The 27,500-nt window shown below is 49.2% G+C and overlaps 1 protein-coding gene across 1 annotated transcript in view; it reads right to left on the bottom strand.

Moving 5' to 3' along the window:
- The window catches only part of LOC133136593 (partitioning defective 3 homolog), a 201,645-nt gene that overhangs the window by 47,315 nt on the left and 126,830 nt on the right, over window positions 1–27,500 (bottom strand). The window contains exons 18-21 of the mRNA XM_061254228.1: window positions 25,480–25,524; window positions 19,025–19,249; window positions 15,680–15,926; window positions 7,100–7,228 (exon numbers count right to left, since the gene is read on the bottom strand). Coding sequence (XP_061110212.1) covers window positions 7,100–7,228; window positions 15,680–15,926; window positions 19,025–19,249; window positions 25,480–25,524 — 646 coding nt within the window. The remainder of the gene's footprint in view (window positions 1–7,099; window positions 7,229–15,679; window positions 15,927–19,024; window positions 19,250–25,479; window positions 25,525–27,500) is intronic.

Genomic DNA, 27,500 nt, shown 5'->3' with positions numbered 1-27,500 from the left:
GTTGTGGAACAGCCTACCGCCACATATTAAATCTGCCCAAAACATAGATATTTTTAAATCCCTGTTAAAAACCCACCTTTTTAGAGAGGCCTTTATGTCAGACATAAATGGGGAATCCAGATGATGTACTTGTATTTCATTTTATTTCATTTAATTTTATTTAATTTTATTTCATTTCATTTCATTTCATTTCATTTCATTTCATTTCATTTTATTTCATTTTATTTCTTTTTATCTCATTTCATTTTATCTTTAATTTTATTGCCTGGTTTTGTTTTGTACAGCACTTTGGTCAACCATGGTTGTTTTAAATGTGCTTTATAAATAAAGTTTTTTATTATTATTATTATTACTGTGGAGAATAGTTATGTTCTGAGTGCAGACACATACAGTATCCCACATATTCCACCCTAACTACAGGAGGTTCTGCTCCTGAACTACAAGAGGTTCTGCAGTTGCTGTGCTTGGTGTGGCAGAAGTTCTGGTCCTGGGGTTTCTGGTACAGAAACACCCAGTGCCTCGCATTGTGCCTGATCATGCTCCTTTTCAGCAGATGCATCTAATGACTGTTTTAGCCCCACTGGAGAGGAGACAGATCTTTCCCAAGTTAAAAACAGGAGTGCTGCATCTCGAGACCTCCCACTTCAGAGAGAAGCAGTAAGAGAGGGAGGACATCAGAGGGATGAGGCAAGAAAGCTGGGATCACATGGCCCCTCATTTGCCCAATCAGAACCAGACTCCAGCGTGGATTTACTCTGACCAATCATGGACAGTGGTGGTACTAGAGGCAGGAAGTGATGGGCAGCCCCGCTCTCTAAACTCTGAAGCAGTCTCAGGACACAGGAGTGAGAGCAGCAGGGAAAACGACACACACACACTCTCTCTCACACACACACTCTCTCTCTCAGACACACCCTGACACACACTCTCACACACTCTGACACATACACACACTCTCACACACTCTCACACACACTCTCACACACACTCTCTCACACACACTCTCACACACACTCTCACACACACTCTCACACACACTCTCACACACACTCTCACACACACTCTCACACACTCTCACACACTCTCACACACTCTCACACACTCTCACACACACTCTCACACACACTCTCACACTCTCACACACACTCTCTCTCACACTCTCACACACACTCTCACACACACTCTCACACACACTCTCACACACACACTCTCACACACACTCTCACACACACTCTCTCACACTCTCTCTTACACTCTGATGCACTCTGATGCACTCTCACACTCTCTGACACCCGCACAGAGTCTCACCGCATACAGAGAGAACATCACATCTCTCCCTAAAGAGATCATCACATCTCTCCCTACAGAGATCATCACATCTCTCCCTACAGAGGTCATCACATCTCTCCCTACAGAGATCATCACATCTCTCCCTATAGAGATCATCACATCTCTCCCTACAGAGATCATCACATCTCTCCCTAAAGAGATCATCACATCTCTCCCTACAGAGATCATCACATCTCTCCCTACAGAGATCATCACATCTCTCCCTACAGAGGTCATCACATCTCTCCCTACAGAGGTCATCACATCTCTCCCTACAGAGATCATCACATCTCTCCCTAAAGAGATCACATCTCTCCCTACAGAGATCATCACATCTCTCCCTACAGAGATCATCACATCTCTCCCTACAGAGATCATCACATCTCTCCCTACAGAGATCATCACATCTCTCCCTAAAGAGATCATCACATCTCTCCCTACAGAGATCATCACATCTCTCCCTACAGAGATCATCACATCTCTCCCTACAGAGATCATCACATCTCTCCCTACAGAGATCATCACATCTCTCCCTACAGAGAACATCACATCTCTCCCTACAGAGATCATCACATCTCTCCCTACAGAGATCATCACATCTCTCCCTACAGAGATCATCACATCTCTCCCTACAGAGATCATCACATCTCTCACAGAGAAGAACAGGACATGATTTATGTGCATTCCTAATTTGTTTCTGTAATGAAAAATTCAAGAAGCGCACCAGTAATTATTTTCTGTTACAACCAGATGAAAAGAAACAAAGACGTGAATAAAGATGAGAAAATAAACTGCAGGAGAAAAGACTTTTACATTTACAGTACTGTAGATATAAGAATATATAAGATAAGAAATGCTATTCCATGAATTTCACGTCAGAAAACTTGCATTTTCTGTTCAACTTGAACACGACTACGGTGTAATTTCATCTGCAAAAATATAATTGCTCAATTTAATGCCCTAATAATTAGATTTGGCTCTTTGAAGACAATAAATATAATTACATATATAACCAGACCCACAATCATGCCTCTCTATCTCAGGCCTAATTGCCTAAGCTAATCACACAGACAGATAATCGAATGTTTTAAAAAGCTTTGCAATAATTGAGTTATTTGGATATTGGGGCAGACAGGATTATGGTGGCGATCTGTTGTCGGGCATTTACCAGGTTAGATAAGGAAACCACAGCCAAACACAATGTTATCATTAAATACACACTGAGATAAAGCTTTATGAACAACGGAGAATGGAATCTGTTTAATAGTGCTTTTTAGCAGCTGAAGAGGCGGGTGTTTGTGGAGTCAGCAGGGTGCCATGCAAACAGGGGGAAGAGGGGCACAAACCTCTATTTCAAAAGCAGGAAAAGGTCAGAATGGAGGAGTGCGAGGCGCTGATAAGGGGCAAGGCCGCGCTATCTTCCTCTCACCGCTTTTGTGGCGGCATTCCTCTCCTGAGAGCAAGGCGAGGGGGGGCGTTTGTACCCCTGGAGGCAGCGCCAGGTTAGCGCTCCACTTCCTCAGCAGCTGCTCACTTCAGGTACAAAAACAAACAACCGATTGTCCAACAGAGGAAGTCCCTGTGACATACCGCCTGAGCTCCTGAGGAGCTGATTGGTTGTTTGCAATCACCTGACTGGCCAAGACTGGCCTATGCTCAACCCTTATCTTATGGTACCAGCAAACAACAGTCCTAGTAATGTGTCCCAGCATTGGGGGCTGATGGGTAATGTGTCCCAGCATTGGGGGCTGATGGGTAATGTGTCCCAGCATTGGGGGCTGATGGGTAATGTGTCCCAGCATTGGGGGCTGATGGGTAATGTGTCCCAGCATTGGGGGCTGATGGGTAGTGTGTCCCAGCACTGGGGGCTGATGGGTAATGTGTCCCAGCACTGGGGGCTGATGGGTAATGTGTCCCAGCATTGGGGGCTGATGGGTAATGTGTCCCAATGTTGGGGGCTGATGGGTAATGTGTCCCAGCACTGAGGGCTGATGGGTAATGTGTCCCAGCACTGAGGGCTGATGGGTAATGTGTCCCAGCACTGAGGGCTGATGGGTAATGTGTCCCAGCACTGAGGGCTGATGGGTAAGGTGTCCCAGCGTTGGGGGCTGATGGGTAATGTGTCCCAGCACTGAGGGCTGATGGGTAAGGTGTCCCAGCACTGAGGGCTGATGGGTAAGGTGTCCCAGTGTTGGGGGCTGTGCTGCAGGGCTGTGACCCAGAAGGCTGGTGGTTCAGAGTAACCATGATAAGACCAGTGCAGCTGTTGGGCCCTTAACCCCACATCGCTCCAGAGGGGATAACACCCTGCTGTAATGTGATGAAGACACAGCACACCACCCACACTCAGAGCCTCAGAGCCCTGATGGCTTAGAGCCCTGATGCCTTAGAGCCCTGATGCCTGAGAGCCCTGATGCCTTAGAGCCCTGATGCCTTAGAGCCCTGATGCCTTAGAGCCCTGATGCCTTAGAGCCCTGATGCCTTAGAGCCCTGATGCCTTAGAGCCCTGATGCCTGAGAGCCCTGATGCCTTAGAGCCCTGATGCCTGAGAGCCCTGATGCCTTAGAGCCCTGATGCCTGAGAGCCCTGATGCCTGAGAGCCTGAGAGCCCTGATGCCTTAGAGCCCTGATGCCTTAGAGCCCTGATGCCTGAGAGCCCTGATGCCTGAGAGCCTGAGAGCCCTGATGCCTTAGAGCCCTGATGCCTTAGAGCCCTGATGCCTTAGAGCCCTGATGCCTCAGAGCCCTGAAGCCTGAAACAGGATGAGACTGCTGCTACTGCACCAGGCTGGTGACTCCGCCCCTCCCTGCCCAGACTCAGCTCACAGACTCAGCTCAAAGACTCAGCTCACAGACCCCAGAACCAGCTCACAGACCCAGCTCACAGACCCCAGAACCAGCTCACAGACCCAGCTCACAGACCCCAGAACCAGCTCACAGACCCCAGAACCAGCTCACAGAACCAGCTCACAGACCCAGCTCACAGACTCAGCTCACAGACTCAGCTCACAGACCCCAGACCCAGCTCACAGACTCAGTTCAGGACAGGGTTTTTAGGACAGGATTCCGACGGCAGGCGTCGGGAATGCCAGGAGGAAGAGGCGGAGGAAGAGGAATAAACTGAGGCACACACAGGCTGGAAAAAACCCTTCTGCTGTTTTCTGTCTTTCTGTGGGGACTGAATAACGACCAAAGGCAGATACATTTCTTCACAGGCCTGTAGCAACAGATGGAAATTATTTTTCCAGTTATTTACTTCTTTAGTTTTTACACAAGTTTTTTCCTTCTCTTATTATACCCCACGGTGTGTGTGTGTATGAGTGTATGAGAGTGTGTGTATGAGAGTGTGTGAGTGTATGTGTGTGTGTGTGTGTGTATGAGAGTGTGTGTGTGCGTGTGTGTGCATATGTGTGTGTATGAGAGTGTGTGTGTGTGTCTGTGTGTGTGTGTGTGTGTTTACATAAGCGCAGAGTTCCCAGAAACACACAGAATGAGCCACGTTCCCTTCAGCCCTGCTGTGCTCTCCAACCCCCAGGGGTTTGTGTGTACACTGCATTTCCACACCGCAAACACTCCTAACCACAGCACACACAATTCATTTCTACAGATGGAAATTTGTGTTAGGTAGCTTTCTTCCTCAAAGGCGGAGTCATGGCAGAGTCATGGTGCCCCCAGTGATGCTGAGGAGTCATGGCGGAGTCATGGCGGAGTCATGGTGCCCCCAGTGATGCTGAGGAGTCATGGCGGAGTCATGGCGGAGTCATGGTGGAGTCATGGTGGAGTTATGGCGGAGTCATGGTGGAGTCATGGTGGAGTTATGGCGCCCCAGTGATGCTGAGGAGTCATGGCGCCCCAGTGATGCTGAGGAGTCATGGCGGAGTCATGGCGGAGTCATGGTGCCCCAGTGATGCTGAGGAGTCATGGCGGAGTCATGGCGGAGTCATGGTGCCCCAGTGATGCTGAGGAGTCATGGCGCCCCAGTGATGCTGAGAAGTCATGGCGGAGTCATGGCGGAGTCATGGCGGAGTCATGGCGGAGTCATGGCGGAGTCATGGTGCCCCAGTGATGCTGAGGAGTCATGGCGGAGTCATGGTGGAGTCATGGTGGAGTTATGGCGCCCCAGTGATGCTGAGGAGTCATGGCGGAGTGATGGTGGAGTCATGGTGGAGTTATGGCGCCCCAGTGATGCTGAGGAGTCATGGCGCCCCAGTGATGCTGAGGAGTCATGGCGGAGTCATGGCGGAGTCATGGTGCCCCAGTGATGCTGAGGAGTCACGGCAGAGTCATGGCGGAGTCATGGTGCCCCAGTGATGCTGAGGAGTCATGGCAGAGTCATGGTGCCCCAGTGATGCTGAGGAGTCATGGCAGAGTCATGGCGCCCCAGTGATGCTGAGGAGTCATGGCGGAGTCATGGTGGAGTCATGGTGCCCCAGTGATGCTGAGGAGTCATGGCAGAGTCATGGCAGAGTCATGGTGCCCCCAGTGATGCTGAGGAGTCATGGCGGAGTCATGGTGCCCCAGTGATGCTGAGGAGTCATGGCGGAGTCATGGCAGAGTCATGGTGCCCCCAGTGATGCTGAGGAGTCATGGCGGAGTCATGGCGGAGTCATGGTGCCCCAGTGATGCTGAGGAGTCATGGCGGAGTCATGGCGGAGTCATGGTGCCCCAGTGATGCTGAGGAGTCATGGCGGAGTCATGGCGGAGTCATGGCGGAGTCATGGTGGAGTCATGGTCGAGTCATGGCGGAGTCAGGGTGGAGTCATGGCGGAGTCATGGTGCCCCAGTGATGCTGAGGAGTCATGGCGGAGTCATGGCGGAGTCATGGTGCCCCAGTGATGCTGAGGAGTCATGGCGGAGTCATGGTGCCCCCAGTGATGCTCCCAGGCTGATGACGGAGCTCATGTGCAATAACACACAAAACGGTTAAAAGTAAAACTCTTTGGGGAGGGGCTGGTAATATTGGTAAGCAGTTTGACCCCCCCCACTTTCATCGACCCCCCCTGCCCCAATGCTGTTCTCCTGCCCTGATGCCCCTCTCCTGCCCTGATGCCCCTCTCCCTGCCCTGATGCCCCACTCCTGCCCTGATGCCCCTCTCCTGCCCTGATGCCCCTCTCCTGCCCTGATGCCCCTCTCCCTGCCCTGATGCCCCTCTCCCTGCCCTGATGCCCCACTCCTGCCCTGATGCCCCTCTCCTGCCCTGATGCCCCTCTCCTGCCCTGACGCCCCTCTCCCTGCCCTGATGCCCCTCTCCCTGCCCTGATGCCCCTCTCCTGCCCTGATGCCCCTCTCCCTGCCCTGATGCCCCTCTCCTGCCCTGATGCCCCTCTCCTGCCCTGATGCCCCTCTCCTGCCCTGATGCCCCTCTCCCTGCCCTGATGCCCCTCTCCTGCCCTGATGCCCCTCTCCTGCCCTGATGCCCCTCTCCCTGCCCTGATGCCCCTCTCCCTGCCCTGATGCCCCTCTCCTGCCCTGATGCCCCTCTCCCTGCCCTGATGCCCCTCTCCTGCCCTGATGCCCCTCTCCTGCCCTGATGCCCCTCTCCTGCCCTGATGCCCCTCTCCTGCCCTGATGCCCCTCTCCCTGCCCTGATGCCCCTCTCCCTGCCCTGATGCCCCTCTCCTGCCCTGATGCCCCTCTCCCTGCCCTGATGCCCCTCTCCCTGCCCTGATGCCCCTCTCCCTGCCCTGATGCCCCTCTCCCTGCCCTGTTGCCCCTCTCCCTGCCCTGTTGCCCCTCTCCCTGCTCCAGGCTCTAGAAGGTTCCGCTCACCGCTCCTGCTCCAGCCGCATGCGGAGTGTGTCCTCGTCAGACGCTGCTGGGTCCTCCATCTTGGATTTGCTGGAGCCTTTGCGCTCCATCTTCTCTCCCGTTCTCTCGTCCTTACGGTGCTTCCCAAACCTGCGGGGGGAGACCAGCGGGTAAGACTCCAAACACATCACGCGTTTCACATTGAGGGCCAGACCTTCTACGGCCAGCTTTAATCAGGAGGGAATCCATAAAGAACCTGAATCCTGTAAGACAACATCAGGTGACAGCAGAGTGAAGATAGCTCATTCTTCTGCCTTGAAACACGGCTCCATGCTGACAGAATAGGACCACACAAAACAATTTGCAAGAGGCACAATAATAAATAATAATAATGGATGTGAAAATCAAAAGCAGAGATTTAAAAAATAAACTCGACTCAGTTTGGAGGAAGATAAGCAGATGACCAGACAGGACCCCCGACTCAAGGTCTGCTCACACACCTTCAGTTTAAACCCAAAGCACAAACATGTCTGAAGACCAGATTATTTCAAACAAGGAAAATTATCAAAACTAGGGACCTTTCTGGCATTGAAAGAACATTTTAACAGTGCTTTATGTCTGTCTGTTTTAAAACAGACACTTCCCCCAGCTCAGTGACAAGGCAAGCCCGTGATCACACGTCACTCAGACAGCCTGAGAGAACAGGGGGAGGGAGGGGGCCTGAGACACATCACCTGATTAACCAACAAATGGACCAACTGAAGTGTGAACATCTGAATGCATGCTGGTGCGCACACATACACTCATCTCTCTCTCTCTCTCTCTCTCTCTCTCTCTCTCTCTCTCTCTCTCTCTCTCTCTCTCTCTCTCTCTCACACACACACACACACACACACACACACACACACACACACACAAAGTTATCAGCTATCAGTGAAGCAGATGACAGGTGTCTGTATCACATCACAGACTCCTTAATTACCGATCTCTCTGTTAAAGTAACAGCACATTTCACTCAGAGAAACACCCCAGTTTACAGCAGCATGGAAAGCAGAGATGGGGAGAGAAAGAGGAAGACTGAGAGATGGAGAGAGAGAGGGATTGGGAGAGAGGGAGAGATAAGGAGAGAGAGGGAGGGAGGGAGGGGGAGAGAGAGAGGTAAGGAGAGAGCGGGAGAGAGGGAGAGAAAGTATTCAGATGGGCAGAAAGCCTCATGACTGTCAGTACTATGCTGAGCAGTGAGTTTTACCCACAATGCCTCACAGAGTAAACACAGCGTGGAACCCCCCCCCCTCCTGCCCCCTGTGCTCCGGCTGATACACCACTCTGACCACCACTCCCCCGCTTAGCCTTCTGCTCATCAGCATTGCTGCCCGTGCTGTTTCTCCAAACATACCAAACAAGATGGGCTTCATCAGCGGAGGTCTAATCCCAAACATCGCTGCACTGAACATGGAGATGGTTGGATTTCATTCAGTTTTTCTTTAAGATATATTTCATTTATTGAGGTCCCATCGAGTGCAGAAACTGGTTTACAAGGAAGAGCAGGACAAGAGAGAGCAACATAAAGAACCACTCAGCACAGTGCAAAACAACACGCGCACGCACACGCACACGCACACGCACACGCACACGCACAGTGAGTTTTCACTTCACAAATAGCTACACCCAGAGCCACAGCCATTTACACACTGCACCTCGGGAAGGCCACAGGAGCGTCGGCCATTTTACGAACGGGCAGATCGCTGGGTGCTCTCTGAGTTCCACAGTTACAACATCTCACACCTGTCACCTACAACCACTCTAAGGCCATCCCCTACAACCACTCTAAGGCCATCCCCTACAACCACTCTAAGGCTGTCTCCTACAACCACTCTAAGGCCATCCCCTACAACCACTCTAAGGCCATCCCCTACAACCACTCTAAGGCTGTCTCCTACAACCACTCTAAGGCTGTCTCCTACAACCACTCTAAGGCTGTCTCCTACAACCACTCTAAGGCTGTCTCCTACAACCACTCTAAGGCTATCTCCTACAACCACTCTAAGGCTATCTCCTACAACCACTCTAAGGCCATCCCCTACAACCACTCTAAGGCCATCCCCTACAACCACTCTAAGGCTGTCTCCTACAACCACTCTAAGGCTGTCTCCTACAACCACTCTAAGGCTATCTCCTACAACCACTCTAAGGCTGTCTCCTACAACCACTCTAAGGCTATCTCCTACAACCACTCTAAGGCTATCTCCTACAACCACTCTAAGGCCGTCTCCTACAACCACACGAAGGTTGTCTCCTATGACCACAGGAAGGCTATCTCTTGCCACTTATGAGAAACAAGATGCTTTATCTGCCCGAGGCGAGATGAACGTGAATAAAACAATAACCCGACTTTAATGATAAGTCACATCATTCTGAATAACAGAACCGCACAGCTGACTTTTTAATAAGCACAGCATAATCCTTCATTAAGTCCTTTTAAATAAGGAAAAGTCTCATTATTTGTCATTGTCAGGGACTTGCAAGTCAGTTGCAATTATGATTTTGGATATAAAATAGATCCATGTTTGTGATCGTCTCTGGCTAAGCTTATATATAAAAAAAAAAACTGTTCCAGATAACCTTTATGTCTTGAAAAATAATTTACACTCGCTATAAGGATAGCAACAATGCACAATTATCTTCAACCAAAAAAAGATCATTAAATGCAGATTAAATTTGCAATAGCAACAAGCTAGGCAAAGCTTTCAGTAGCTCCAGTCAGCGCGCGCACACACACGCGCACGCACACACGCGCACGCACACACGCGCACACACGCGCACGCACACACGCGCACGCACACACGCGCACGCACACACGCGCACACACACGCGCACACACACACGCGCACACACACGCGCACGCACACACGCGCGCACACACATGCGCACGCACACACGTATGTATGCATGTACTCACACTCACACATTATTACATTTGGTAAAATCAAGGTAAAACGGAGACATCACTGTCAGGACAGCCTCTCCACCCTCAGACAGACTCCACCCGCAGAGTCAGGGCCTCAGACAGACTCCACCCTCAGAGTCAGGGCCTCAGACAGACTCCACCCTCAGAGTCAGGGCCTCAGACAGACTCCACCCTCAGAGTGAGGGCCTCAGACAGACTCCACCCTCAGAGTCAGGGCCTCAGACAGACTCCACCCTCAGAGTGAGGGCCTCAGACAGACTCCACCCTCAGAGTCAGGGCCTCAGACAGACTCCACCCTCAGAGTCAGGGCCTCAGACGGACTCCACCCTCAGAGTCAGGGCCTCAGGCAGACTCCACCCTCAGAGTCAGGGCCTCAGACAGACTCCACCCTCAGAGTCAGGGCCTCAGACAGACTCCACCCTCAGAGTCAGGGCCTCAGACAGACTCCACCCTCAGAGTCAGGGCCTCAGACAGACTCCACCCTCAGAGTCAGGGCCTCAGACAGACTCCACCCGCAGTCAGGGCCTCAGACAGACTCCACCCTCAGAGTCAGGGCCTCAGACAGACTCCACCCGCAGTCAGGGCCTCAGACAGACTCCACCCTCAGAGTCAGGGCCTCAGACAGAGTCCACCCTCAGAGTCAGGGCCTCTTCTCTGTCTGTAGCCTCATCATTCTTACTCATGCAGCAAAGTTATTAAGAGAAAAGGACTAAAAGCAAAAAAAAGAAAAAAAAAGTTTACAAGGCTTTTAACATTTTTTCAAAAGTCAAGGACAATTTGCCCAGCAGTTGGATTGACTTTTGTGTGATTCGCTGCCAGCACAAAGCAGTGCTCCAGGAGCACCAATCAGAGCAGGGTAAATGAGACAGCCCTGTCTTCTGTGACATCAGAGCAGAGGACGTTAAAGAGGGAGAGATGGCATCTCTGTAGCACAGGAGTATTATGGCTGGCGTTGCGTAAGGACCTTGAGCGACCTGTCACTATGAACTGTACTGTATCTTTGAGTGACCTGTCAGAAGCGTACAGTACTGTACTGTATCTTTGAGTGACCTGTCAGAAGCGTACAGTACTGAACTGTATCTTTGAGTGACCTGTCAGAAGCGTACAGTACTGTACTGTATCTTTGAGTGACCTGTCAGAAGCGTACAGTACTGTACTGTATCTTTGAGCGACCTGTCAGAAGCGTACAGTACTGTACTGTATTCGGACCAGCAGAAGTGTGGCTTCATTCTCAGCCGTGTCTCCTTCATTGACCTCACAGCTGGACAGCGTCCCGGGTCTCGAGGCTGCACGGTGTTGCACACTTCAACAGCTCCCTCAGACTGGGCGATGAGCAATGAGATCTGACGGCCCTTCTCTCTCTCTCTACCTCTGTACGGTAGGTGCGCTGGGTGTGGGCTCCCCTCCAAAGCAGGCAGTGACAACCGCCGATTCTTATCACCCTGCCAGTCACAGTCCAGCAGACACTGTAATCTGAGATCTGAGCAGGACCGTGAGTGACACAATAACGAGCAGCGCGTCTTGGCGTGGGGTCAGTCTACGCTGGTGGCCTCTGTCTCCAGTCAAACAGAAACAAGCAAGGACGACTGACCCCAGACCAGAGTAAGAACAGTGCCGCTTTCACTGGTTTTAAAATGGAGTCTTAACAGTAAACAGCTTGTGTGCCGGCGGTAACAAGCACACAGTCATTCATTGGGCCCGATGGGCTTTGTCTGAACATTTGCTTGGGAATACAAACCCTTCCAATAGATGAAGCCTTTAAAAAATACATATTTATCTCAGCAAATACTGTTTGGAACAAATCTCCCCAAAAAATGTGCATTATCTAAATTTTTTATGTTTTTAACATTACAAAAATTTTAATATATTCAGTGGTTCCCAAACAGTAGATTACAATTACCACATGGTGGTTGAGGATGACTCCAAATGAGGAGCAAAAATGTTAAGACAAATATGAAAGCCTCATCTGAATTCAAGATAATCAGTTTTGTGCTAAAATACTGTTTTATGGCAGTCGATATTGTATTGCAAGTTAAATAGATTGAAATACATTTGAATTCTTTTTGAATAATAGTTACTTTATAATGCATGAATTTAATCAGGATACTTTTGAAATAAGTAAATTTTTTCGTGAACATAATATCAACCTTTTGATTGGTATCAATTAGCAGTAGGGATTATTACAGCAGCAGATAAGAACATTGTTGGTCTGCTAACAGCAGTCTCCCACTGCACTGTTTATCCAGAAAAAGGGATAACCTGCAGCATTCCATCAGGAATATTCACACGCATAACAGATCTATTTTCACTTTAATCTGTGGAAGGCATGAGACATTACCGGATCAGGCACACACGCTGGGTACAGAATTACAAACGTGTCTCTGTGGCTCTGCGGCTCATGTGTGGAGTGTGGAGTGTGGAGTGTGGAGTGTGGAGTGTGGCGTGTGGAGTGTGGCGTGTGGAGTGTGGAGTGAGGAGTGTGGAGTGTGGAGTGTGGAGTGTGGAGTGTGGAGTGTGGCGTGTGTGGAGTGTGGAGTGCGGCGTGTGTGGAGTGTGGAGTGTGGAGTGCGGCGTGTGTGGAGTGTGGAGTGTGGCGTGTGGCGTGTGGAGTGTGGAGTGTGGCGTGTGGAGTGTGGAGTGTGGCGTGTGGCGTGTGGAGTGTGGCGTGTGGCGTGTGGCTCGTGCAGCCGGCTGGCTCTCTGATATCCATTAGCCGCTCATTCCTCTCCCGCCAGCGGAAGGGAAATGAATATAGCTTTTAAATTAAAACCCATCAAAGTGTCCTTCAAAGAAATTTCATTTCTAATGAAAATCACCAGAAGCTTGAAAAGCCAAGAGAGCACTACAAAGGGGAAAGAGATGGAAAAAGAATTATGGACTGGAAATGTGATCAGAACAGGCCTTCATTAGAAGTGTAAAATTGGGGATTATGAAGTTCATCTGTACTTCCAGAAGAGCACAGACAGGCTTGTCATCTCGTTCCGTCCCATTAAAGCCACAGGACTGCCGGATCTCGCCGGAGCCAGATCGAGTTCACACCCCATATACCGACAAACGGCTAAAACAGAGAGCAGTCAGCTTGGGGACATGCAGAGTCACGTCGTATTCAGGGTGCGTGGAGACTGCAGGGCGTGCTGGAGCAGGATCCAGACCAGCGACAGGCCTCAGATCAGCCCTACTGAAGACCAGCGACAGGCCTCAGATCAGCCCTACTGAAATCCAGCGACAGGCCTCAGATCAGCCCTACTGAAGACCAGCGACAGGCCTCAGATCAGCCCTACTGAAGACCAGCGACAGGCCTCAGATCAGCCCTACTGAAGACCAGTGACAGGCCTCAGATCAGCCCTACTGAAGACCAGCGACAGGCCTCAGATCAGCCCTACTGAAGACCAGCGACAGGCCTCAGATCAGCCCTACTGAAGATCAGCCTCCACTGTCCCAGGATTGAACCCCTGAGGGTCAGGACACAGTGGACATAAGACTCCACCTCTTAAGGACACAGTGTGGATAGAAAGAGGCCTTCAGCATGAGGGGTTCCCCTGGAGCGCAGGGCTGTAAGACTGTAGAAAGATAATAATAATAATTAATACTATAATTATGCTTATGGTTAAGGTAAATGACTGGGACACGCAAGGTCGGTGGTTCTAATCCCAGTGTAGCCACAATAAGATCCGCACAGCCGTTGGGCCCTTGAGCAAGGCCCTTAACCCTGCATTGCTCCAGGGGAGGATTGTCTCCCGTTTAGTCAAATCAACTGTACGTTGCTCTGGATAAGAGCGTCTGCCAAATGCCACTATGTTATGTAATGGTGTAGTGTAGTGGTCGGGAAGGTTGCAGGTAGGCCTCTCCCATTTCACCCCATGTCAGGTACTTGATCTGCATGGCTTCAGATCATATCCAGCTGTGCACCTGCACACTGTGTTAAAGCAGTCAGTCCCCTGATTGGCTGCAGCCACAGACAGCAGTGTATCCACTGTAATGTCTCTCATTAGTCTGGGCCGCACAAACACGATCAGCCAATTTACACCAAGAACACCTTCCAAAATAGCCCCGCTTCATTATGTAAAAATGGCTAAAAATACGATCAGGCCAGCGTCTTGTTCTCCCAACATAAGCGTGTAAGTGCTGTGCGGAGATGCTGTCATTGTCGCAGCCTGGATAAACTGTAGGGCTGTTTTAGCTTTTTGCAAAGCAGGAATACACAACTTGAGAGTGTGTGGTAATGACACGCCAATAACACGCTAATAACATGCTAATAACATGCTAATGACACGCATAATGATGACACACTTGGATTTCACCTTTGAGTTGCTTCACCAGGCCTCTAAGCTACACCTCAAATGAGCACAAAATAAAAATCTACATGAATAATGAATTGCGTGTTTAATTCCTGTAACGGAACACTTCATTAACAGAGTCATTAAGAGGTGGAGTCTCCGCCCTCTTTCCCCCAGCCTGGGGGCGTACCCCAGTCACACCGTCCCCAGCCATTGGATTTCAGCTGGAGAAACCAACAGCCATTGGATTTCAGCTGGAGAAACCAACAGCCATTGGATTCAGCTGGAGAAACCAACAGCCATTGGATTCAGCTGGAGAAACCAACAGCCACAGATTTCAGCCCCACGCCCCGCACACAGCGCCCCACACACCGTGCTGTGGATGTAATGGCAGTGTGTTGTGGATGTAATGGCAGTGTGCTGTGGATGTAATGGCAGTGTGTTGTGGATGTAATGGCAGTGTGCTGTGGATGTAATGGCAGTGTGCTGTGGATGTAATGGCAGTGTGCTGTGGATGTAATGGCAGTGTGCTGTGGATGTAATGGCAGTGTGCTGTGGATGTAATGGCAGTGTGTTGTGGATGTAATGGCAGTGTGCTGTGGATGTAATGGCAGTGTGCTGTGGATGTAATGGCAGTGTGTTGTGGATGTAATTGCAGCGTGTTGTGGATGTAATGGCAGTGTGTTGTGGATGTAATGGCAGTGTGCTGTGGATGTAATGGCAGTGTGCTGTGGATGTAATGGCAGTGTGTTGTGGATGTAATGGCAGTGTGTTGTGGATGTAATGTGTGTGCTTCAGTAATGTGAGTCAGTTGTGGATCACATTGACAGTTACAGCACAGTTTTCAGGCATTCGGCAGGCTTAAGAGTCCTAAAACTCAGTGTGTGTAACATACAGTAAACCCTGAAACTCAGCCTGGGTAAGACCCCAGGTGTCCCAGGTGAGCGGTAAGACCCCAGGAGTCTCAGGTGAGCGGTAAGACCCCAGGTGTGTCAGGTGAGCAGTAAGACCCCAGGAGTCTCAGGTGAGCGGTAAGACCCCAGGTGTGTCAGGTGAGCGGGAAGACCCCAGGTGTGTCAGGTGAGCGGGAAGACCCCAGGTGTGTCAGGTGTCTCAGCTGTGTCAGGTGAGCAGTAAGACCCCAGGTGTGTCAGGAGTGTCAGGCGTGTCAGGTGAGCGGTAAGACCCCAGGTGTGTCAGGTGTCTCAGCTGTGTCAGGTGAGCAGTAAGACCCCAGGTGTGTCAGGAGTGTCAGGCGTGTCAGGTGAGCGGTAAGACCCCAGGTGTGTCAGGTGAGCGGTAAGACCCCAGGAGTGTCAGGTGCGTCAGGTGTCTCAGGTGTGTAAGCCGCCGTACCTGAACATGTCCCCCAGGCCTTTCAGCATGCCCTTCTTGGCCTTGGTCTTGTCCCTCTCCTTCTCTCTCTCTTTCTCCTGCTTCTTCTTATCCTTCCCCCCTTTCTTCTCCTTCTTCTCCTCCTTTATCCGGCCGCCATTCACCTGCTTCTCCAGGAGCGGGGGGCCGCAGGGCAGGGGGGAGAGGTCAGCCAGTGTGGAGACGGAGTCGCGCCCCGACCGAGAGCTCTCCTCTGTGTCCTCCTCCACTAGGGGGCGAGAGCGAGGGGAGCACAGCTGTAATAGAGGAACTTTCTCTCTGCTTTCCACATTCTGGCCAACACTGACATACTGGGAGCAAACTGTGCCCTCAGGCAGCAAAGCCGGCCCTGATGAGAGTCCTGCTTCTGCGCTGCAGGGGCCACCTGAGCTCTCAGGGCCTTCTGAGGACAACACTTTACTTGAAAGGGAGAGAATGTGTGTGTGTGTGTGTGTGGGTTCAGATGGGTCTATGATGAAAGTTTATTAATGTTCCACATCGTTCCGTGACTGCAAGGAGAGAATCCAGGGGGAAAGGATTAGCTCCAGAACAAGAGCAGTGTATTTCAAACTTCAGAGCGAACACCAGGTCCAACAGAACTGCAAGAACCCTTTCATAATAGGGTTGTTGGGAACTGAAATGTTTGTAGCTTTGAGGGTGGCAAAGTCAAAGTAAACCAATTATAATTTGAATAATTTTGGGGGATGTTTACTTGCATTGCTCTAGCCCTCAGAAAGCAAGCTCGGGTTTTATAAATTGTTTTAGAAATGAATAACCAATAATGAAACAAGCTGGATCTCATTAGACGATATTGTTTTTTCCCATAATGCTGTTACAAAAGACATAGCACAGCCTAACAAGGCGCAATACAATAACAAGCAAGCAAAGAAAATAAATAAATAAGGTTGGCTATTGCTGTTTTCTTTACGGCTCTCCTGCTCAAGCCTGCCCGTAGTTCAGAGGATTGTTCTGGATCAAACATACAGTTACACACGCACAGGTTTCTGCATCAATACAAAGTGTGACTTTTTCCCCATTTAATGTGCATCAGTGACAAAAGCAAAGACGATCTTTGTGTTATATAATAGAGACTTAAACGGTGGAATAGCTCATCCTGACAGTTTTACACCTGGAGCAGGACAGATGGGGTCCTGCCGCAGGTTTTGGAGAGGACAGTTTTCTAGCACTGCTGAGAGAACTTTGTTTAGGACGTTTGTCCACTGTCTCTATCACCGGGTTTCTCCTCACTCCGGAGTTTTTAGTTGCTAATTTTGCCTTCTGCTGAAATCAATGAACTCTTTCAGCGTAACTAGCGTAAAACTGAGAGTGCGTTTGCCATTCTCCACCTCATGAAATCTATGAACCCTTTCAGCGTAACTAGCGTAAAACTGAGAGAGTGCGTTTGCCATTCTCCACCTCTTTTTCAACCAATGAAACTGACAGCTGCACTTCAGGCGGGCGCAGAAATCTGGGCACCCCTCTTTAAAAGACCTTTCTGCTTTTATTTATTTATTTTCTTTCCTGTGCAAAAGCTTGGGAACCCTCTTTTGGATTATTCTTTGTTACTTTTTAAAAAGATGATTCCAAAGGCCCAGACCCAGGTGATTTACTCCTTAGGGCTTCAATGAGTCAGGTGAGTATAATGCCAGGGCTGAACTCTTTATTCTGGAACAGTTGAAGTCAAGGCAAGGTCTGGTAGACCAAAAAAGATTCAGATTGTAGAAGTGTTCTGCCAGGAATATTGGCGAAAAATTAAAAACGCGAGAACTGAAAGACTCTTAGCTGGCTACATGAAAGTGTTTACAAGCTGTTATAGTTTCCCGAGGAGGAGTTATAAAGTACTAACTGACAGGGTTCCCAAACTTTTGCACAGGGCCTTTTTCCTTTTTTTTTATGATTTTGAAACTGGGGTTGGGGTTGGGGTTGGGGTTAGAGTTAGGGTTAGGGGGGGTTGGGGTTAGGGTTAGGGTTAGGGTTGCTGCTGTGTGTGCTCACGTGTCTCCATGCCGTCTGTGTCCTCGGTGGGGGGTTAGGGTTGGGGTTGGGGTTGGGGTTAGGGTTAGGGTTAGGGTTAGGGGGGGTTAGGGTTGGGGTTAGGGTTAGGGTTGCTGCTGTGTGTGCTCACGTGTCTCCATGCCGTCTGTGTCCTCGGTGGGGGGTTAGGGTTGGGGTTAGGGTTAGGGGGGGTTAGGGTTGGGGTTGGGGTTGGGGTTAGGTAAGTAAGAAATCTTTATTTCCCAAGTTGTCCCATATTAGGGCCTCTTGGGAAATAAAAGTTTGCACTGGCCATTCAGGGTACTGAAGCCTTTAAGTAGGAAGAATTTGGTCCCTCTTGTCGGTGCTCTATGTGCGTTGATTTAGTCCTCTTGGAAATAGAGTGCTAAGTTTGAGAATCCAGTGTTTCTCAAACCTGCGTCTCTCCTCCGGTGTCCAATTGTTGTTCATTTGAAGGCCCGATATTTCTAGTGCCTCAAGTCCATGGTGAAGGAAATGAGCCACCAGGTGTGTGTCTGTCTCTCTGTGATTTCTAATGTTGTATATATGTTGTGCTAGTCTACATTTAATTGTGTTCCCTGTTTCTCCTACATATATTATACCACATTGTTTGCACTTAATGGCATATATGCAGTTTTTAGTGTTTTTATTTAGTGTTTGTTTTATTATGTAGGTTGTGTTGGTAGTGGTGTTTCTGACTGTAGTGGCTTGTTTGTAAAATATTGGGCCCTGTGTCGGTAAAGTATTAATTTCTGGTAGTTTGCTGCTTACCAGATGATCTTTAAGATTTTTATTTCTTTTATATGCTGAGATAATTTTATAGTCCTGGATAATGTTTGTGTTTTGTAGAGTGCGGGTTAGATTTAATTTAATTTTTCTGTTTGCAGCTAGGCTAAATGCTGAGTAGGTGGTGATTAGCGGAATGATTTTGCGCGTGTCTTGTTGTCTGGTGGTCAAGAAAGTTTTCCGGACCTGTCTAAGGAAAGATCTGGAATACCCCCTTGGTTTTAATGCATTGAAGAGGGTCTGGGAAAGCCTCTTCAAAATCTATTACCTGTGTGCAGATCCTGTTGAACCTGAGCAATTGTGATTTGATCAGGCCCTTGAAAGTGTGTAGGGTTAGGGTTAGGGTTAGGGGGGGTTAGGGTTGGGGTTGGGGTTAGGGTTAGGGGGGGTTAGGGTTGGGGTTAGGGTTAGGGGGGGTTAGGGTTAGGGTTGGGGTTGGGGTTAGGGTTAGGGTTGGGGTTAGGGTTAGGGAGGGGTTAGGGTTAGGGGGGGTTAGGGTTAGGGTTAGGGTTAGGGGGGGTTAGGGTTGCTGCTGTGTGTGCTCACGTGTCTCCATGCCGTCTGTGTCCTCGGTGGGGGGCTTGTCGTAGGACTTGTCGATGGCGGCGCGGAAGCTCTCGTTGCAGACGCGCCCGCGGATGATGCGGGGGCGGGGCCGGTGCAGCGGGATGTCTCCGTTCAGCGTTACCTCGGCGACGGCGGTCTGCAGGCTCTCCAGAGAGCTGGACTTCTTCAGGCCCAGAGCCGGGCCCACGTCCCGCGAAGGGGAGCCTGGGGGGGGGGGGACACGCTTTACACAACAGCCCTTCAGATAACACCTTAATCACCTCAAATATTTAATATTACTGGTGTAAATACAGGCACTTATTCGGTAACTATTTAGATTTCAGAGGTAGTTCCTATGAAACAGGCTGTAATATGTTCTTGCATATGGCACTTACCCTGAAAGCAGTTACCTAACAATTACACAAGCAGCTGTGTACCCAGAAAATACCAGGTAATTAACAGGCTGTAAAATAAAGCCTTACCGAACTTCATCCTAAAATCACTTTTTAAAAGGTAAATTGATCAGTCGAATAATATGGCAAGAAAGTAAGCCCTTGGCAAAAAAGATGTCATGTATTTTTGTCATGTCTCCCATCACAGAAAAGTCTGTGTTCTACATCACCAGGAGAAGGTCAAAGAGACCGGTTTCAGATGTAAAACGTGGCAAGTAATGTCTAGACGACAACAACCTCAAAAACATTTTTTTGTTAACCTTCCAAAAAGAGTACTAAATGAGGGTGTAGTTTCCCTTTCACAATAATCCATCTCACGTTCCTCATCTGCTTCATCTGCGTCTCACAGCACAGAGAAAACACACAGAGCCACACGCCAAGACAAGGGCACAGAGAAAACATCATTTTATCGAAAACATTTGAAATGCACGAAGCAGTAACACATAAGACTCGAAAAGAACTGAGAGAGCAAATTAAACTTACGTAAACTTTTAGAAAAAAATTACACTAAAATAATTCCGCCTGATTACCATCATTTACAGCACAGTGTCCATCCAACTGACAGATAAACGAGCAAATTAGTTAATTCAGTCTTAATTACGCCCATCTTATAACTGCCATCACGTTATGGAATGAGAGAGCGACAACACGGCTGCCAGCAGCATTAACACTCTGGGTCATTAAGCGCTAACGAGCAGCACTGGAGAGGGAGGTTTAAAAATAGCAATTATATAACATATTACTCAGGGTATTATTACAAAATAGCCAAGGGAAGGGAAGAAGAATAAAAATAAAGAAACACCACATTTCTCAACAAAGAGAGAGGGAGAGAGAGGGAGGGAGGGAGAGAGAGAAAGAGAGAGGGAGAGAGGGAGAAAAGTTGTGAGAGTGAGGGAGAGAGGGGACTTGCTCACTGCAGTGAGGGATGATTATTGTACTTGGTTGTCCGGGTGTGGGGGCGGGATCAGGGTGTGGGGGCGGGATCAGGGTGTGGGGGCGGGATCAGGGTGTGGGGGCAGGATCAGGGTGTGGGGGCAGGATTAGGGTGTGGGGGCAGGATTAGGGTGTGGGGGCAGGATCAGGGTGTGGGGGGCGGGATCACAGGGTGTGGGGGGCGGGATCACAGGGTGCGGGATCAGGGTGTGGGGGCGGGATCAGGGTGTGGGGGCGGGATCAGAGTGTGGGGGGCGGGATCAGAGTGTGGGGGGCGGGATCACAGGGTGCGGGATCAGGGTGTGGGGGCGGGATCAGGGTGTGGGGGCGGGATCAGGGTGTGGGGGCGGGATCAGGGTGTGGGGGCGGGATCAGGGTGTGGGGGCAGGATCAGAGTGTGGGGGCGGGATCAGAGTGTGGGGGCGGGATCACAGGGTGTGGGGGCGGGATCACAGGGTGTGGGGGCGGGATCACAGGGTGTGGGGGCGGGATCACAGGGTGTGGGGGCGGGATCACAGAGTGTGGGGGCGGGATCAGAGTGTGGGGGGCGGGATCACAGAGTGTGGGGGGCGGGATCAGAGTGTGGGGGCGGGATCAGAGTGTGGGGGGGAGCATAAACAAACACGCAGGCACTCCATTCGCCAGCCTGTCCCTCACGCGCTTCAGCCCTCCCGTTATTCTAAAGGCTGACCTCATCTGAGCCCGAGTGGTCTTAAATCTCTCTTCAGCAGGCCCGTGTCAAGGAGAACATAAATCCTCTCTTACAAAAACACGCAGTCCGGGGAGATTTGAGATAAAACACCGTTAGAGAGACTTCACAAGCTACTATGCTGCTGTGGTCATGGTTTCATAGGAAGTCCTGTTCTGACAGGAAGTCTGCCAGCGGAGGCTGTGTGTGATAACAGTCCCACTGATCCACCCAGACACCCTCAGCCCTCCAGATCCACCCAGACACCACCAGCCCTCCAGATCCACCCAGACACCATCAGCCCTCCAGATCCACCCAGACACCATCAGCCCTCCAGATCCACCCAGACACCACCAGCGCTCCAGATCCACCCAGACACCCTCAGCCCTCCAGATCCACCCAGACACCTCTCCTCTGGGGAGCGAGCCGGGGGCGTTAACAGGGCAGGGGTATCTGTATGGGGAGCTGGGAGCACTAACTAGGGATTCATCTTCATGATTATTCAAAATGGGGTATCAACAGTAGATACTGGGGCAACAATGACCCGTCATAGACTTATTTGAACCAATCAGAAGATTTAGCTTTCCACAGCAAGAACAGTGTCTGGTTCAAACCAATGTGTGGCTGAATAATGCTGTTCCAGCATGAGGAACTGAAGAGGACCCTAAACGGGCTCGGAGAACATCAGGAGAACCCGCATCGTATCCATAACAACAACAGCCATACCTAGAAGAACCTGCATCGTCTCCATAACAACCACACCCACACCTGGGAGAACCCGCATCATCTGGATAACAACCACACCCACACCTGGACACATACAGCACCGCCATTTTACACACGGCTGTGCTCTGGGTCAATAAGATCACCATGCCAACCCATCCAGGGTTCCATTATGTCCAGGTCCTTAAACTGCTTTCCGATGGCTTCAGCCCACGGTCTAAGTGCACAGCATTAAAAGTGGACTAGGTCACAAAAATAAATAGCCAATAAATAATTCAGAATCTATTAACCCTCTAAGCTGACCGGTGTTTATTCTGGAACTGCCTGGATGACAATCTATACATATGTATTTCTTGTTTTAATAACATGGACACGATTCAATAATTCTAAACTTGGGTGACACAAATGTGTTTGTAGATATAATTGTGCAGCAGATTCAGATATAACCCATATAACCCATATAACCCAAACCCACACTAATGATTTTACACAAGCAGACCACATGAAGCTGAGCTGCTGAACACACAGACCTGTTATTCTACAGTGCAGTCCTCATTAATGAGAGAGAAACATGGGGTGAGAGACACTCACAGGTCAAACTGAACACGGATTCCTGCAAGTACGTTTTTAAACCTGATTTACTGAGATTAATCTGTCTGTGTAACGTAGCTGAATGGCATTTAAGATCTTTAATTCTTTCTTTAACTCACTCACTGCCAAGAAATTCTAGGACACAATGCCAACACAATATGACCACCCAACATTCTACATATTCAAATGCAGTTACTGACTGTGGAGTCAACTAAACTAAACATATTTTTAAGCATTTTCTTATTCTTTCTAACTGTAGAAAAGAGTACGTTTTTGGAAGATGTACACATGCAACAGGACACACTAAAGATTACTTGAAATATTATTGACCAGCTGATTCAAAATAAAGACCTGATCTACTGACTTACTGAGATCACCTTGCCTGTGTAACATACGTCGCCGAATGCCATTTTCCCAAAATTAGAACACGTTTACACCTTTAGAGAGACATATGGAGGAATGAGACCGTGAGTCTTCTCTCACAGTGAGAACTTCACAGCAGAACTTCCACACACCTGCTCTGCTCTGTCCACTGAAACCTGCTCAAAAACACACTCTCCCCACCTGCTGCTAAAAACCACCACTGCTTTAGCAAGCATCAACTTTCCACTACCTCATGAATGTGACATCCTTACCCGATGACATTGCGACACTTTCTATGCATGTACATCAGTAAAAATAACACAGTGAACCACAGACGGACTTAACTTTCAGTCCCATGTCACAACTCCTAAACCAAATGAGCATTTAATCAGACGAGTCTGGCACATCTAACACATGACTCATAACATAAACACAACATTTCACAACAAGGCAATGTGCCACATCATATGAAATTCTAGAACCGCCAAATAATATTAAATGTCATTCCACTGTGAATTAATGAATATGAGGAAGACACAGCATTTCCTCCAGGTTTAGATCATGTTTCCCACAACTTGCCAACATACAAAAACAAAAACAAATGCCAAATTAAAATAAATATCCCACGATAAGCCTGTGGCCTGTGAAGCTGTAGTACTGCAAATACAATTTGTCTGAACTGATAAACTTCAGCTGGGAGAACTGCACTCAGCGCTGTGTGTGTGTGTGTGTGTGTGTGTGTGTGTGTCCGTCTGAACTGACAAACTTCAGCTGTGAGAACTGCACTCAGCGCTGTGTGTGTGTGTGTGTGTGTGTGTGTGTGTGTGTCTGTCTGAACTGACAAACTTCAGCTGTGAGAACTGCACTCAGTACTGTGTGTGTGTGTGTGTGTGTGGGTGTGTCTGAAAGTGGCCCGGTTGAAAAATTTGCCTAAACTGAGCACAGGTGTGCTGTTCGTGTTCCAGAACCCTTTAGAACAGGGGCGTGACCAGCGTGAAGTCACCGTCCAATTGGCTCACTGAACAGTGGGCAGTTCCCCGCACACAAGGAAATGATTGCTTAGCTGTCAGTCATCTCTTCAGAGAAGCTGAAACGTGTTTATTTATATAACAGTGATTATATTCTGTAAATGGACACTGCCTGTAGAGCTACAGGCCCGTTTAATTGGAGACGCATCCTTCAGTGATCACTTTATGTTCCCACATTCTCTAAAAGCTGCTTTGAGATTCTGTATTTCTCTGCTCATCACTCTAAGATTAAGAGTGGCAGCAGTAGGTGGGTTGGCTAGCTGTGCCTTCAGGAAGCTGTGCTTTAAAACAGAGGGATCTCCACTCCAGTCCCCACTTCAGCAGGAGAGGTGAGGGCACGCAGATGTGTGATACAGGTCATAAACGGTCGGGTGTCGACCCTGAAGATGGAAGTTCAGATATTAGGTAAGCGATGCACATGACTGTCATTCTGTAAACAGCCCGTCAACGTTACCGACACAGTGACCTCACCACTGACCTGCATGTCATCAGGATGACACACGACACAACAGCTCTGGCACTGCAGAGAAAACCAACACCCAAAATGGCCGCTCTTAAGCAGCAGGATAGCACAGTGCACTGAGAGTGCACCGAGGTTACTGAGCCAGCTCAACCCAATCAGACCCTTGTGTTACTGATTGTGGAATTTCACAGAGTGGCACGGGAGCCATGGGAGCAATTACAAACACATTTCCTGTTGTGATTTATAAAAATAAATGATGATTTATGGAGGTGAGCAAGCAGTGAGCAAGTATCTTAATAAGACCTAGTTATTCAATGCTAATTGCAGCAGTAACGACACATTATTCATGTTTTTTTTTATTTTCTAGTGAGTTATTTTCCTTTAGCGCCAGCTTTATTTTCTGATGGATCAGAAGTCTGGATGTCTTTTCTCTGTGTCAGGCAGTGTGATGTGACCCCCAGTTTTCCATGGAAATCCCTCCATTCTTGCTCATTGCTCATCCCCCCCCCCGTGATATGACTGATGTTTCCTTCCCGTCGGAAGAACGGAACGCCAGAACGCCAAAGCCCTGCCAGCCGCCAATCACTCACCACTCAGGTCTGTCTGCAGAGCCCACTCTGGAGAGACAGGAGTTTTACCCCCGCTGGCAGGGAATATGCCCCTGCAGGGCTGTTGGGGCACTTCAGAGGGGCAAACACACGCACACATATACACACACATGCACACACACACACTCACACGTGCGCGCGCGCACACACACACTCTCCCACACACTCTCTCACACACACACACACACACACTCTCTCACACACACACACACACACACACACACACTCTCCCACACACTCTCTCACACACTCTCTCACACACTCTCTCACACACTCTCCCACACACTCTCCCACACACTCTCCCACACACTCTCCCACACACTCTCCCACACACTCTCCCACACACTCTCTCACACACTCTCTCACACACTCTCCCACACACTCTCTCACACACACACACACACTCTCTCTCACACACACACACACACACACACACACACACACACACGCACACGCACACGCACACGCACACTCGCGCACACACACACTCGCGCACACACACACACACAGCAGTGGCAGTCTCTGCCCAACCCGGTGGGGTAGCGCAGGTGAGCTGTTTCAGACACACAGACACACACACACGCGCAGGTGAGCCCTGGTCCTTACCTGCCATCTTCTCTGAGCGGGGACTGAGGTTAATCTCATCAGCTACTGTTAAAAAGCATAAACAATTACCATTGGTTAGTGGCCACATTCCACATGCTCATTGGCTGCCAGCTGTGCATGCTATTGGACATCTCTAGGGCAGATCAGTTAACATTAGCATTAGCATTAACATTAGCAAATTAGAGTGTGAGAGGGAATCATTCTTTACGAAATAAAGACAACATGCTGAGAGGTTATTACACACCATGCCCAGTCATCACACAGCACACAGGTTATAACACACCACGCCCAGTCATCACACAACACACAGGTTATAACACACCACGCCCAGTCATCACACAACACACAGGTTATTACACACCACGCCCAGTCATCACACAACACACAGGTTATAACACACCACGCCCAGTCATCACACAACACACAGGTTATAACACACCACGCCCAGTCATCACACAACACACAGGTTATAACATACCACGCCCAGTCAACACACAACACACAGGTTATTACACACCACGCCCAGTCATCACACAGCACACAGGTTATAACACACCACGCCCAGTCATCACACAGCACACAGGTTATAACACACCACGCCCAGGCAACACACAACACACAGGTTATTACACACCACGCCCAGTCATCACACAGCACACAGGTTATTACACACCACGCCCAGTCAACACACAACACACAGGTTATAACACACCACGCCCAGTCAACACACAACACACAGGCACACAGGTTATTATGCCACAGTATTACTCCTCAGCTCAAAAAGCGTTTGGTCATCAGCAGGTTAATATTTCCCTCAGTCCACAGCGAAACAGAAGCGTTTGGTCATCAGCAGGTTAATATTTCCCTCAGTCCACAGCGAAACAGAAGCGTTTGGTCATCAGCAGGTTAATAATTCCCTCAGTCCACAGCGAAACAGAAGCAGAGCAGAAACAGCAGGTGATTTAGAATAATTTTGCCGCGATGGTGCTCAACCCTCTGGCTGCAGTGGTTGATGGGATACCACTCAGTGTGGAGACCAGAGAGAGGGAGAAACAACTACACTCAGGAACTAAGAAGATCTGCTGGAAGCCTCAGCCATGTTTCCCGCACACGGAAAGGCACACACAGAAAAGTTATTGAAAAACAACAATGTTACACATAGAAAACGACTCATTTACTCAAGTACTGTGTGGAGTTAAATGAACTATCTTAATCAGATAGAATACCTATTTCGAGGGGAGAGGGGAAATTTTATTGACAGGAAAAGCGATAAATATCAGCCAAAGTCTCTCTCTCTCTCTCTCTCTCTCTCTCTCTCTCTCTCTCTCTCTCTCTCTCTCTCTCTCTCTCTCTCTCTCTCTCTCTCTCTCTCTCTCTCTCTCTCTCTCTCTCTCTCTCTCTCTCTCTCTCTCTCTCTCTCTCTCTCTCTCTCTCTCTCTCTCTCTCTCTCTCTCTCTCTCTCTCTCTCTCTCTCTCTCTCTCTCTCTCTCTCAGCATTGTACCCCAGAATATGAATACCCCCTAAATAAAATAACCTGGTCGGTCTCTCAGAGTCCGCAGCCCCCAACACAGCTAGCCGCGAACGCTAGTACTACAAGGAGACAGCGCTGGTATTGATGATGGTCAGGTAATGGGTGTAGCGGCTAAAAGGTTGCAGGTTTTATTCCCCAGTGGGGCACAGCCATGGACCAGGTAACTAACCTGAATGGCTGCACTAAATGCCCAGCGGCTGAACAAACGCTGTGTGGAAGTGTCTTTGGATAAGAGCAGGAAGTGTAACACAGCAGAACCAACGAAGAAGAGAGCTGGTCACAACGACAGAACAGCCATTACACATATTATTAGGCTATTGCAACACTTCACAGTATATTGGCAAATGTAATCCTCCTTTCAAATATATAAGTGTGTCCATTTTCCATAAGGGTACATGCAGATATACACTCAGTGACCAATTTATTAGGTAGACCTCTATGCCAGGTTGGGAATGTAAATATCTATTCAGCCAATCATGAGGCAGCAAT

The sequence above is a fragment of the Conger conger genome, chromosome 9 (genome assembly GCF_963514075.1).
Source record: "Conger conger chromosome 9, fConCon1.1, whole genome shotgun sequence".
NCBI lineage: Eukaryota > Metazoa > Chordata > Actinopteri > Anguilliformes > Congridae > Conger > Conger conger.
This window is presented reverse-complemented; position numbering and strand designations above follow the sequence as displayed.